General features: G+C 38.6%; 1 protein-coding gene across 1 annotated transcript in view; it reads left to right on the forward strand.

Annotated features, from left to right (window-relative positions):
- tcf25 (TCF25 ribosome quality control complex subunit) overlaps window positions 1-15,716 on the forward strand; it is a 154,723-nt gene that overhangs the window by 99,738 nt on the left and 39,269 nt on the right. The window contains exon 12 of the mRNA XM_081371802.1: window positions 1,209-1,368. Coding sequence (XP_081227928.1) covers window positions 1,209-1,368 — 160 coding nt within the window. The remainder of the gene's footprint in view (window positions 1-1,208; window positions 1,369-15,716) is intronic.

The following is a 15,716-nucleotide window of genomic DNA, read 5'->3' on the forward strand; positions in this document are numbered from 1 at the left end:
AAGTCCTAAAGTGACAGCAGCTTAATATTCCTGCTGCTGTCTGTTTTTAATGTTTTTCAAACAACAAAAGACAAAGAAATCACTCGCTACTCTTGACTGAGTAACTTTTGTAACTAAATATCTGTTATATATAATCTATTAATATATTAATCTTAATTTAATTTATACAGTAAAGATTATATGAAGTGTTATTTTACATTTGATTATTCAATTTCTGTACCTGAAAACTTAAGGCTGATTTTACTTCTGCGTCGAACCTACATCGTACTGTAGGCTGTGTAGCACACGTAGCCTATGGCGTAGCCTGATGCAGGGTGCACTGTCAGTGTCAATTCTACGTGGACCGCAAGCGCTGTGATCTCTATGCATGTGTAATTGCACGTCGACACAGACAACGTAGAAGTATATATGAAAACCGCAGAAGTATAAATGAAAACCGACGCATAGCCTAAAGCATAGAGGCTACGGTGTAAGTCTGATGTAGAAGTATAAACCAGCTTTTAGACCTACCTGAGAAGCACTGTTATTTTATTTGTATCTTTGCTCTATTGTATTTATTTGTGCTATTCTTTGTACTTTGATTATTTGTTCTTATTTTCTTTATTTTTACTTGACTGTAGTCCTTTGTCTCATGAACAGAGCACATACTGAACCGTACCGAAACCATTTGAATCATATATATCTAGCCCATACAAATATGTATGTATAATACATTTTTGACATGTCATGTAATTATGTATACACATTTATGTCTTTGTATAAATCTATAGTATAGAAATTACACATACATTTGACATGTCACTAATATAACACAATAAGTCCACACTCACCACTTGGTTCAGCCAGGACTCAAGTAGCATTTTAGACAAATCAAGATGTGCCAAGTTGATAGACTCATATGGGGTGTGAACTCTTGTGGAATCAGGTTAAGTCTTTTTTATTCTTCTTTTTTATTAGAAAAAGATCTGACATTAATTATCTTGGATTCATTTTTGCATTTAAAACAGCTGCATTTTAACAAGGGTGTGTAGAACTTTAAATCCACTGTATTTATTTGTAGGTTTTAATCTCTGGCCAGTTACTGAAATATCTTTCTCACACCACAGAAATTCCTTTTTGGTGAATAGTTGTCCTCTGTTCCTAAATAATAGACTCTTCACACTATGGTACTTTTTACATTGACTTTCTCTGTACTTCTGCTGTTTCAGGTCCATCGAAATCTGTCCCAGCTGCCAAACTTTTCCTTTTCTGTGGCTCTTTCCTACTATCACCTGAGCCAACAGGAAGACATTTCACCTGTGGAGAACCAACAACTAAAGCAGAAATCCAATGTGCTCCTGCAAAACGCTTTAATCATGTTTCCCGGGGGTGAGTTTCAGATCACTTTGACATATTTCCCACATTTATTTAAACTTAAAACTAAACTAATAAGGAACATATAAAAATACAAAAATCCATGTTTGACCCCTTTAAGACTCCTTTAAGACTATTAGCTCATAATTGATATCAGTTAATTTTCAAGTATCTTTTCTGTTGCTGTTGTCCAATAATCTGCCATATTTTATGGAATAGCTGTTCAGTCAATTTACATTTAGAGAAAAAATAAGGAAGAGCTTGTATGAGCCAGCACTCTGTTATGCGGTGGTGCTTTCATAATTTTACTGTTGTCTTGCTATCAACAACACGTGAGGAAACCATTAGATGTGGTGTGAGTAAATTACCTAGGTATTACAGGAATTGTTAAATAATGCGTGAATCAATTAAGGGGTCTATTTTTAATAGGGCTGGAATAATGCGTCAACTGTTTATGTTCATGCCTAGTTCCCTGTCATGTTTTACATAAAACAAAACTCTAGAGCAGATGCTAATAGCTAGTATGGCAGTAGTATAGCTAGTATGCTGCCTAAAATGGGCATGCACATTTTCAGGACTCAAAATCAAAAAAATGGCAATGGAAAGCTCAAATTAATTTATTAGTGTATACTGAAGACAGTGAGTCAAGTCAAGTCATCTTCATTTATATAGCGCTTTTAACAATGTAGATTGTTTCCAAGCAGCTTTACAGAGATAAGCGTATAATTTAAGGTAACAGATATTGTTTTGGCTTTATAGCAGAGTTAAGTTATTTTCCATCTAAAGTTAGTTTTGATTGATTTGCTTCCGTCGCAACGATCATTTGTTATTAAATTAGGGGCCGCTAAGACGACACCATTCCCTCTACACAGACTTTAAACGCGAACCTGTGAGAAACACTGATGGCGTTCACATGCGCATTTAGAATGGATTCTATAGTTATGTGCGTTTGAAAATACGCAGGTTTGGAATTCCCTACAAGCCAAGCCTAAACAAAGTACTTGTCTTTCCTTATAAATTTTGATAAAGAATTTTATTTTATTTTGTTGCTTTAGGGTAGGAACGCGAAACGAATTTTCCCGACAACGCCTTATCTGTATAGTGGTAGAGGGATCCTCCATAGGGAGAGACTAGTTGGCACTTCAGCACTGCGTTGTCATCGGTCCAGGCGAAGGTCCTTCGTCAGATCTGGATACGGCCTGGATCCAGCAGGCTGCAGGAAAACCTTGGGATAAACACAGACACTAAAATTAGCGTAAAATCTAACATACATGTTGTCGATTTAGATGATTTAATGAGTTTAGTAAATTCTTCCTCTCCTATAGCAACGAATGAATCAAATTTTTCCTCTGGGAGACTACAATGCACTGCCTGATGCAATACTGTAGTAGACGGTTGCATAGTTATAATTTTGTCCCTGATATTATCAATCTTATAAGTGAAGAAGTTCATAAAATCATTACTGCTGTGTTGCTTGGAAACTTCTGGGCTTGAAGCTTTATTTTTCGTTAGTTTAGCCACCGTTTCAAATAAATACCTAGGATTATGTTTATTTTCTTCTAATAGGGTTGAAAAATAAGCAGATCTAGCAGCTTTTAAAGCCTCTCTGTAAGTAATTGAGCTCTCCTTCCATGAAATGCGAAATACCTCTAGTTTTGTTTTCTTCCAGTTGCGCTCCATTTTTCTGGCTGCTCTCTTAAGGGCCCGAGTGTGCTCGTTGTACCACGGCGTTGGACTATTTTCTTTAATCTTCTTTAAGCGCAACGGAGCAACTGTGTCTAAAGTGCTGGAAAAGAGAGTTAAACGTTTCTGTTGTAATATCTAGTTCTTCTAAGCTATCTGGGATGCTGAGATGATGAAACTGATCAGGAAGATTATTAATAAAGCAATCTTTAGTAGCAGAAGTGATAGGTCTCACATATTTGAAACACAGAGTCGGCTTTGCAGCCTTGGCTAAATGCAAATTACACGAGACTAGGTAATGATCTGAGATGTCATCGCTCTGCTGCAGAATTTCAACCGCATCAACATCTATTCCGTGTGATAATATTAGATCTAGAGTATGATTACGACGATGAGTAGGTCCTGACACGTGTTGTCTAACTCCAATTGAATTTACAATGTCTTTAAATGCCAATCCCAATGCATCTTTTTCATTATCGATGTGTATATTAAAATCACCAACAATTAGTACTTTATCTGCAGTCAATATTAATTCTGATAGAAAGTCCGCAAATTCTTTGATAAAGTCTGTATGGTGCCCTGGTGGCCTGTATACAGTAGCCAGCACAAATCTCAAACGTGATTTATCGTTTACACTATATATTTTTACATTAAGCACCAATGCTTCAAAAGAATTATATTTAAAACTTGATTTCTTAGTGGTTTTGAAACTATTACTATAAATTACAGCAACACCACCCCCTTTGCGTTTCAGACGAGGCTCATGTTTATAACAGTAATCTTGCGGGGTTGATTCATTTAAAGTAATGTAATCGTTTGGTTTTAGCCAGGTTTCTGTCAAACACAGCACATCTAGGTTATTATCTGAAATCATATCATTAACAATGAGTGCTTTTGAAGTAAGCGATCGAATATTCAGCAACCCAAGCTTTAGCATTTGCTCATCTGTATTATAGCTGTTTTTTATTTGTTGAACATCAATTAAATTTTTAACCTTAGTTGGGTTTAAACGTTTTTTGGATTTCCAAATTCGGGGAACAGACACAGTCTCTATATGATGATAGCTAGGTGAAAGAGGCTCTATGTGATGGGATTTATCTGACCTTGGTGACGCGAGGCCGCTAGCAGACAGTCGGTTAAGCCAGTCTGTCTGCTTCCTGACCTGAGCCCCAGATTGTCATGTTTGAGCTTTAAGACTATGAGCCATATTACTAGAGAGAAGAGCAGCACCATCCCAGGAGGGATGAATACCATCTCTTTTCAACAGGTCAGGTTTGCCCCAAAAACTTTTCCAATTGTCTATGAATTCTATATTATTAAGCGGACACCACTTAGACAGCCAACCGTTAAGCGAACACAATCTACTAACTATCTCATCACTCCTGCGAACAGGAAGGGGGCCAGAGCAAATTACAGTCCTTGACATCGTACTTGCAAGTTCACACACCTCTTTAATATTAATTTTGGTGATCTCCGACTGGCGGAGTCGAACATCATTAGTGCCGACATGAATAATGATCTTAGAGAATTTACGATTAGCATTAGCCAGCACTTTTAAATTTGCTTTGATGTCAGGCGCTCTGGCTCCCGGCAAACATGTGACTATGGTGGCTGGTGTCTCTATTTTCACGTTCCGTGTAATAGAATCGCCAATAACTAGGGCACAATCATTCTCAGTGGGTGTTTCACTGAGCGGGGCAAATCGATTTGTTATGGTAATCGGAACGGAAGAGTGGTTTTTAGATCCGCGACTAGAGCGATCCCTCACTGTCACCCATTTGCCCGGCTGCACAGGCTCTACTTCAGCCGGAACCGACTCATGTAAAGTGTTCACTATGCTATGCGTATCCACAACATCTAAAGCACTAGCACTCTTACTATCCTCAGTTAAAGTTTGGATGCGTGTTTCTAATTCTGAAATCTTCTCTGTCAACCTAACTGTCTCCTTACATTTATCACATATAAATCCTATATTGCCGACAGAGAAGGCTATGCTAAACATGTGACATGAAGTGCAGGTGACAATAACAGGACAAGACATTACTTACCGTGTTTGTTGACTGATTCTTACTCACCTGAGCTTTTTATGAACTCAAAGGCGCGGACGCGCGAGAGAAAAATAAATAAATAAAAATAGCTGAGCGCACGTGTGGCGCGTTAACAGGGTAGCGAATTACTAGCGTTTTGTGCTAGTAGTACTAATAACAGAAGCTAGCGATGTCAGGTTAATCTGAGATGTTGGGTAAAATGTAGTAGTATAAACAACTAGATATGGTAGTAAATGATGGTTCAAAACAAAGAAATAAAAGGCTAAGACGGAGCTTACAGCACCGAAGCAAACAAACACACTCACAGCAGGCAGCGAGGCAGACAGGAGCAATCGATCAGCGATTCAGAGCAATCGATCAGCAATCGAAGTCAAAGTTAAAGTGCTGTGTCAACAGTCTGAATCAGCATTGAATGATTTATTGAACTCATTGATTTATAGTGAATACTTTCTTTACTTTTTCATTACTTTCATCATTTTTCAGGCTGGAAAAACTTAACACTAATATGTTATGAGTAGCTTTGAGGACTTTTCATCTCAGCATTTTCAGCGTATTTTTTATCAGCATAGTTATTTAATATAATCCCGGGTTCTTTGATAACGGAGTGAGGTTCTTCACTATGGGGAATTGTTTTGGGCAGCAGACAGGTCGACCTGTGAACAGATAGTGAAATACCTCTCTCTATTATCCTCTCTCTCTCTCTATTAAGAATCTGGGAATATGTTAAGTAACCCTACATTTTAGGCCCATATTATTTTCATTTAGAGGTTCATAATTTTGTTTAATTTTGTCTACTAGAATACGTTTACATGATTTAATGTTCAGAAAACTAATTTGTTATAATTTACACTGGCTACATTTACATGCAACCAAATAATCCATTAGTAATCAGATTGATGGCTCAATCGGACTGAAAAGCCCTCGTTTGTGCTCTATCTGAATGAAATTTCGATCGGATTGAAAGGGGTGGTTTATTCCTTTTCTAATCCGATCGAGAGAACATATAAACACTTGATCGGATTGAAAACCGAAACTGAAAGGACTGCGCATTGAATATTAAACGCCAAGCACAAACTATGCAAAAGCGACAGCCCTTCAGGTGCAATTAGTGTCAGAATTCAATCACTCGTTTTCATTCACTCCTTCAAGTGGACTATATTAGGGACCGTTCGATATTTATGGAATGGACCACCGGAGGAAAATAGGGGAGGGTCATGTCTTTTTATTCTTTGTTGAGGGGAGGGTCATCCAACTTTTTTTTAGTCTAGGGGGAGGGTCACCCAACTTTTGTATTCATGAAAACAACAAAATTTCAAAGTGGCTTGTTTGGTGCATATTTTTTCCATGTACCACTCTCAGTCTCGGCCCCCCATGGCTAGCAGATGGGTCTGACCCAACAAAAATCCAGTTTGGCGCTGTTTAACAATGCGTGTGCGCTTCGGACAGTTTTGCCAGATTGGGCGGTTTTGAATTTGATTGTGAGGGGAAAAAAGAGTTTGGGCGAGTGGACAAAATTTGGGCTGGTTTGGGGTCAGTTCCGCGGTTTTCAAACATCTACATTTTAAAGTCTAATTGGTTAAAAAACTAAACTAAAGTGTGCATGTAGTCCATAAAATCAGTCATCTTGACATTTTTATTTTATTTTATCATCATTATTTTGTTTTAAGGAGATCAACATGGTGCTTATCAACCTTGAATGACATGGTAATAAAATTATATCACATTATTTTTGCAGTAAAATTTTGGTTGATGGATTGGGCGGGTTTTGGTGAGCTTTTGGGCTGGAAATCACCATCCCAATCTGTCAACACTGGCTTCAGGCATACGTGCTCAGAAAAAAGTGCATCATGTCAAAACAGAACGCCAATGAAATGTTTACCCAGCAAAGCTTTAAAGCACGAGCAAATAATTAACTTTTGTGTTTGTGAATAAGTGCAGTGTCCTGTGAGTGTAACTCTACCGCTGCATAAACGTGATATGAATGTACATTGAGTTTTACAGTATTGGGACTGAGGCGCCAGAACTGTAGCTGATAGAATGTGCACTGTAACACGATACTACCATATTTTAGTTTCCATGCTTATTGTGTTTCCACAACAATGTTAGTAAGTAAATCTACTGAAATGGCCACCATAACAGTGGAGTGTGATGTGTAAGATGAGAAAGCAGAGGTTAAGTCGTTTGTCATGGTTGTAAAAAAAAACAATGGCTATCTGAACATATTTGCCAAGTGCAAACTAGTACAGAAGTAATCAATAAATTATTGTGAAAAAAGGGCCATACCTTTTTTCACAATCATTTTGGAGGGTCATAGAAAAATGTATTGCTGGCGAAGGGAGGGTCTATTTTGTCTATAGATCTCAAAATTCCTCCGGTATCCCCTTAAATAAAAAACGAACAGTCCCTTAGTGGAATATGTTGGTAATAGTGAATGAAGGTATGGGGGGCGATTTCATACACAGCCCCAGTTTCCTTGTGTGTGCCAGTTAATCACTAATTAAGTTCACCTGTTGTTCATTTAGTTTCCTCATTTACCTCTGTGTATTTAAGTCCTCATTTTCCTTTGTTCAGTTGTCTATTCTACTTCGTGTGTACTGTGGTTGGTTGTTTTCAGTTCTGTTTAATAAATACATACTGCTGTGATTATTTCTGATCTTAATTGCAACCCAAGTGGAACACAGCCCCTTCAGTGCCCTGTGCCCGGATGCATAAAGCACCTTAAGTTTTTCCCTTAAGTATGAGACTTAAGGTGTGATTTCCCCTCAGCTAAGGGAATGATTTAAGGGTGTTGCATATAATCCCTTAAACGGTTCTCTTAGGTAAGGGAAACCATTAAGTGTTTCACGACAGCGACCCAGGTTTTGCCGTTATAAAATTTGATTGCTGCCATGGACACGTTATTTAATACAGATAGCGGTAAGTTTCACTGAAAACATAACATGGATAAGAAAAACTAAAAAGAAAACCAAATATGAAAGAGAAGGACCAGATGAGACAAACTCAAATTGATAGTTTATTCAAAATGAATAATTCTGTCATCATACTCACCCTCATGTCGTTCTAAACCCATAAGACTTTTATTCATCTTTAGAAACAAATAAAGATATTTTTAATATTCGCTCATCATTTCTGTCCATTTATTGAAAGACATAATAATAATCCATATGATTCAGGCTGTTTCGGAAGCTCAAACGTGTGCACAAGCACAATGAGGTTTGTTCTTCCACGTGACACATGCACGTTTCAGCTTCTGTTAACCTTATAAGACGTGCTTTTTGTGTGTTTTTATGTGAAAAAAAAGGCAAAATTAAAATGTGTTTATCATATAAAGCGGCCAATCGCGTCTCGTTAGAAGACTTGGCTTGAACCTGCTCGCTAACACTTAAGGTGAAGTTTTCCAAACCTTATGTTATACTTAGGAAAATGACAGTTAAAGGGCTTTAGGCAACACTTAACGGTTTATAAGGGATTACTTAGGAGGAAAATAAATACTTAAGGGAAATTCTTAGGGTGTATGACGTTTGACCTAAAGAAAACATCAAGTAAGACTGCTAGATTGCTCCTGTCTGATCGATTGCTCTTGTCTGCCTTGTTGCTGCTGCTGAGTTGGCTTGCGTCTGTAAGCTTCGTATATCTTTCTGTTTTGAATCATTATTTACTATCATTCCTTGTTGTTTATACTGCTAAATATAGCTTACTCAACATCACACATTAACCTGACATCGCTAGCTTCAATCTAAATTGTTATTTAGCACAACACGCTAGTAATTCGCTAGCCTGTTAGCGTGCCATCTGTGCGCTCTTTATTTATTTTTCTCTCGCACGCTCGCATCAAACCTTGGGTGAGTAGGATCAGTCAAAAAACACAGTGAGTCATGTCATCATCTCCTCTTATTGTCACTTGCACTTTATGTAACGTGTAGCATAGCCTTCTCTGCCAGCACAGGATTTACATGTGATAAAAGCAGGGAGATAGTCAGGCAGGTGGAGAAGATTTCAGAAATAGAGATACGCATCCAAACTTTAATCGAGGTTAATTGTAAGAGTGCAAGGGCTTTAGATACTGCTTTGGATGCGACTAGCTTAGTGAACTCTGTACATTGTTCGGTTCCGGCTGAAGTAGAGCCCGTGCAGCAGGGCAACTGGGTGACGATGAGGCGCTGTAGTCGCGGGACAAAACACTGCTCTTTCGTTACGATTACCATAACAAACAGGTTCTCCCCACTCAGTGAAACACCCACTGTGAATCCTGTTGAATGTGCCCTAGTTATTGGCGATTCTATTACACGGAACGTGAAAATAGAGACACCAGCCTCCGTAGTCACATGTTTGCCGGGAGTCAGAGCGCCTGACATCAAAGCAAATTTAAAAGTGCTGGCTAATGCTAATTGTAAATTCTCTAAGATTATTATTCACGTCGGCACTAATGATGTTTCGACTCCACCAGTCGGAGATCACTAAAATTAACGTTAAAGAGGTGTGTGAACTCGCAAGTATGATGTCAGGCACTGTAATTTGCTCTGGCCTCCTTCCTGTTGGCAGGAGTGATGAGATACTTAGTAGATTGTCCTCACTCAATGGCTGGCTGTCTAAGTGGTGTCCGCAAAATAATATAGAATTCATAGACAATTGGAAAAGTTTTTGGGGCAGACCTGACCTGTTGAAAAGAGATGGTATTCATCCCTCCTGGGATGGTGCTGCTCTTCTCTCTAGTAATATGGCACATTGTCTTAGAGCTCAAACATGAATTGGGGTTCAGGTCAGGAAGCAGACTAGAGGTCTTCTCGGGTCCTAAAAACTGTACCCGACCCGAATCACTACTTACCCGAACCCGACGTGCATAAATTATTTTTTTTTTAAGAAAAACCCGACCCGAGACAGATCCGATAAAATTAGACCCGAGTCCGACCCGACCTGACGGCATTTCCTTTAGAACCCGACTGGACCCGAACGTAAACCGGCATTTACATTGTGCACAGCCTGCAGGCCTGCGTTTCTCAAAAATGCACTTAACATGACGCACAAGTGTAGGCGCGCTGAAATGTCAATCTCACATCACTGTAACCCATTACGTCCTATAAAATTTGGCATAATGTTATTTACCGGACCATACGATGATTAGAACCACCACAGGGTCAAATTTACCTATGGCTGTTTTTCAAATGTAGCCTATAACAGATTTTCAATAAAATATCCAAAGTCTCCCAGTCATTGACTTTTACTAAAATTGTGTTATTTAGCCTACAATCCCGTTGTTAAAAAAGTTGTTTAGATAAAACCAGATTAAAAACAGGGCATTAGAACCGCCATATCAGGTCAAATTTACCATGTAGGCATGTCTTTATTTTCGCAACTTTTCTTTATTTGAGCAACGAGTCTGCTTACTGTAAACAGCACGTACAAAATAAGATGTTTTAGCCTACTCATAAATGTTTAAACTTTGGATTAATTATTAAAATTTGTTTTGCAATTTTTGTCGTTTATTGTTTGCTGGTTGCTATTTATTCAAGTCAAAATTCCGATCTATGATGTAGCCTAATGAATAAAACATTTTTTCTAATTACCCCAAGTTTATTGGGGTTGTTCTCTTATTCAAATTATAAATTATATAACTAAGCAAATTAATAATTTATTAGGTGAAACTGTGCGCTTTAATTTGTCGTTGCATCTTTATATCCTATGCAGTGCGGTGGATTATTATTGCTCATTGTCTATTTAGGGTATTTTAGTAATTTAAATAATATTTTTCAAAATATTCAAGGTAATTATCTAAATAATTAAATATTATTTCATTAGCCTATATTTAGCTTTTCTTCAGGGTTATTCACCAATCAAGCGGTGCTTTTTTTACCCTCAAACCATCAAGTTCAAGGCATTGACGCTTGCTTACAGATCTGTCACAGGCTCAGCTCCCTCCTACTTTCACTCACTCCTACGAGTCTACATCCCTACCAGACGCCTACGATCGGTCAACGAGCGACGCCTCGTGGTTCCATCACAGAAAGCCACAAAATCACTTTCTAGAACATTCTCATTCACAGTTCCGTGCTGGTGGAACGCACTCCCCACCCTCATCCGGAATGCAGAATCCCTGACAACATTCAAAAGACAGCTAAAAACCCATCTCTTCCATGAGCACTTAACCTCTAAAAAAAAAAAAAAAAAAAAAAAAAAATTGCTTTCCCTTTGAAACATCACTTATCAGGCTTATGCTACTCTGAATAATGCCTGAACTTCGTATCTTGAGCACTTCTTGCGTTGTTGTTGTTTTTGCCTCTTCATGATGACTCGCTTAATTTAGTCCTAATTTGTTAGTCGCTTTGGATAAAAGCGTCTGCTAAATGACTAAATGTAAATGTAAATGTAAACCCAAAGTGATGATGACAAATGTCAGGAACTGGGATGTATTTAGAGGTTAGAAGCAAAAGGAACAATGATATCACTTTCCCAACCTTTGTTTTATTGTTCTTAAAAATAATGTAAATTATGTTTGAATTAATGCTGTTTATGTGGTGCCATGGATGACTATTAGGCCATAATCACTTTGATTTTAAAATCGCATATTATATATTTATTATTATTATTATTATTATTATTATCATTTGCTGCGGATCTCTAATTATTCATTGGAGGTCACAGAAAGTGAAAATGCAGACATACATCAATCATTAGTTTATTATTTCATCTTAGAATGAACAGGGGTCATTTACTTTAATAAATCAATAAATAACTTTAAACATTTGATGATAATATTATGAAGCCAAATTTCTGTCAACACAAAATCTTTGTGATCATCATATAATGCAAACAAATAGCCTACACCACAATGCATGCAAAACAGACTTTTTTTTAACATCATAGACCTATGGTCGCACTATATACATTTCATCGCAGAGTAATAAGTTGGCCAGAACATTTTAAAATAACAATCCGAAGCCTAACTATTAGGCTAACTGTTAAGTTTAAAACTTGAACTTTTAAAACCAAAGCATCGAAAATAATATTGCCTCGATTTACAGGAACAGAACAGAACAGAGATAACCCTATTTAACATGCTGGTTTATCCTATATAGGTTTTGAAATAAAGTCAGTTAAATGTTACAGTGTACAGTTCTCATCTCAGCCTACTTGTCGTTGCTGTTCAGGAAGAGCAAAGCATTGACACTTGCTGTACCAAGAGAGGTACTTCGGTTCTCCAGAGCGCGCCCAGACACACTGAAAGCACACTCGCAACTAACACTGGAGGCTGGAACACAGAATCTTCCGTGCAAGAGTTGCCATCTTTGGGAAGAGATGTTCTGTGTTTTTCCATACACCTAAAATGTCTCTGTCACTATCGTGCATGACCATTTTTTTATTCAAGTAGGCATTCAACTCATCCACTGCCATGTCTCGGTCATCCACATCCTCCCACTGGCTGAACTTCGCTGACGGACCAGCAACTGCAGCACATTCTGTGGCTGCGATAGTAATATTTGGAACTGGAGGGTCCGTGTCTGTTGGGCTGGGAACGCTGTCCAACTCGCTCTGGGCACTTTGGTATATTTCGTCTCTCTCTCCTCGTTTGTGAACATGCGTAGCTGCTTAAACTTAGGCCACAAAAGCACTGCAAGCTTTGCTTGTTGGTCGAGTAGTATTCGTTCACTCAGAAGGTCTTTGGCTCTGTGTTTCAGAATCTCCAGTGCTTTAGGGTCAGTCTGTGAAACCACGCAGTGCTCAAGTAGTGTAGATTTCCATAAAGCCAGCAGATGGATTGTAGGATAGTTCGACGCGCTCACTTCATCGCTTGCCGTTTTGAATGGGGTCAAAAATTTAACTAGCATTTGGAGAACATCTTTTGAGATGTGACTCATTTTGTGTATTTCCCCTCTTGTCATAAGAAGTCTTTGCACATCATCGAAAGAACCGAGTACTGATTCAACCATTGCGAGCTTAGTGTTCCAGCGAGTCTCACATTCCTGTTTGAGGGTGCGTGTCAGGTGGAGCTGCAAACCAGAATGCTTAAAATATGTCGTCAGTGACTTACACTGATTAATACATTCTCTCACGGGCTGTAACGAATCTTCCTCCTCCTCATCAATTCCCTTCTTGAAAGTGTGTTTCAGCACAGTGTTGAGAATGTGCGCATTACAGCTTCTGTGTTTCCAGCTGCTGAGAGCAGCCTTTATATTAGCGCCTTGATCGCTAACAAACACAAGTTTGTCTATTTCAGCCTGTGATAGTCCGACGTCATGCAACTGTTTCAACAGTTCCATTTTTATGTTTGCGGCCGTTTTTGAGTCAAATGGGAAAGCACTGGTGCATATTACCCGGCTCTGAAACATCCAGTTTTCATCTATGAAGTGGAGAGTGATGCATGTGTTGCTGACCTTTCTAAAATCATCAGTCCACATGTCAGTGGATCCTCCACAAGCAAATGCCTTAGCAATAACCTGCTTGACTTTAGGTAAAAGCTCTTGTTTCAAGGCAAGGCACTCCGATGGAAGAATATCTTTGACATCACACAATGGCCGTGCGTAGCTCCAATCTCGATCAAGCTCTGTGCTAACTGACAAAATGAGCTTGTTTCAAACATTCTGTATGGTCTGAGATCTTTGGCACAGACTTGAATGCAGTTTTCAAGTATTGTCTTTTTATACTGGGCAGGTACCCCACTGCTCTTCCTCACAAACGAATGCATGGAGCTTTGCATCGTTTTTTTGTGCCGACATGATCTCTGGTGCTTCAGCAAATGGGACGTTCCAGTTTTAGCTGAATCAAATCTTAATATGGTATTGCAGTCAACGCATTTAACTGCACCAGTCATTGTTCCTTCCTTATCAACAATGATCACAAAAGTTGCCCACACCGATGACGACCCTGGATGTTTCTGTTCTACATATTCGTTTTCCCTCACCTTTTTAGCAATGTCTGTTATCGCCTCCATGCTTTTCTGACAGTGTCGCGTATTTTTAAAATTGATTGACAGGCCTGGCTTAACGACAATTCAAATACTTGCATTTAGTCAAACATCCATCCACATGATGGCGCACTAGTTCTTGGCAAAGGGAGGGGGTTGGTTTATGTGGAGCGAACAACTGAGTAAATAAATGCGGTCGCGGAGGCAACCGTGCTTATGCTTATGCCATTGCATGTAGAAGCGCAGATTCGCTCTCTTACTTTGAAAAAGTGAGAGAACGGTGTCATAGAGTTGTTTTAAATACTGCAATTTTGTTAAATGCCCAACATAGTTTAAAAGAATTTGGGTCTTCTCGGGTCCATTTGGAAAAGGCATATTTATTTTAAATTACCCGAGACCCGAGGCCACTAATACCGAACCCGACCCGTGTCCAAGACACTCGTCGGAGATTTGGACCCGAACCCGCTCGGGTCTCGGGTCGGACCTCGGGTTTTCGGATTCAAGTGGACCCGTGAAGATCTCTAAAGCAGACAGACTGGCTAAACCGACCGCCTGCCAGCCGTCTCACGTCACCAAGGTCAGATAAATCCCATCACATAGAGCCTCTTTCAGCTAGATATCATCATATAGAGACTGTGTCTGTTCCCCGAATTAAGAAATACAAAAAAATTCCAAACTCATCTAAGTTTAAAAATTTAATTGATGTTCGACAAATAAAAAACAGATATAATACAGCTGACCAAATGATAAAACTTGGGTTGCTGAATATTCGATCCCTTACTCCAAAAGCACTTATTGTTAATGATATGATTACAGACTATTACCTAGATGTGCTGTGTTTGACAGAAACCTGGCTAAAACCAAACGATTACATAACTTTAAATGAGTCCACCCGACAAGACTACGGTTATAAACATGAACCTTCTGTTTGAACCTACAAACATGTTGCTGTAATTTATAGTAATGGTTTCAAAATTACTAAGAAATCTAGTTTCAAATATAATTATTTTGAAGTGTTGGTGCTTAATGTAACAATATATAGTGTAAATGATAAATCACCTTTGAGATTTGTGCTGGCTACTGTATACAGGCCACCAGGGCACCATACAGACTTTATCAAAGAATCTGCTGATTTTCTATCAGAGTTAGTACTGGCTGCAGATAAAGTCCTAATTGTTGGTGATTTTAATATACATGTAGATAACGAAAAAAGATGCATTGGGATTGGCATTTAAAGACATTCTTAACTCTATTGGAGTTTGACAACATGTGTCAGGACCTACTCATTGTCATAATCATACTCTAGATCTAATATTATCACACGGAATCAATATTGATGCTGCTGAAATTCTGCAGCAGAGCGATGACATCTCAGATCATTATCTAGTCTTGTGTAAACTTCATTTAGCCAAGGCTGCAAAACCGACTCCGTGTTACAAATATGTTAGACCTATCACTTCTGCCACTAAAGATTGCTTTATTAATAATCTTCCTGATCAGTTTCATCATCTCAGCATCCCAGATAGCTTAGAAGAACTCAATATTGCGACAGAAACTTTGAACTCTCTCCAGCACTTTAGACACAGTTGCTCTGTTGCGCTTAAAGAAGATTAACCCCTGAAGGCATTTTTAGAGTTGTTTTGTCTGAGTGACACACACAAAACTAAAGACTCATAACTCCAAAACTATAACAAGGAGAGTCAAAAGGTAGGTATCGTTTGATAGAACTCATT

Source organism: Scardinius erythrophthalmus (genome assembly GCF_964197995.2).
Source record: "Scardinius erythrophthalmus genome assembly, chromosome: 8".
NCBI lineage: Eukaryota > Metazoa > Chordata > Actinopteri > Cypriniformes > Leuciscidae > Scardinius > Scardinius erythrophthalmus.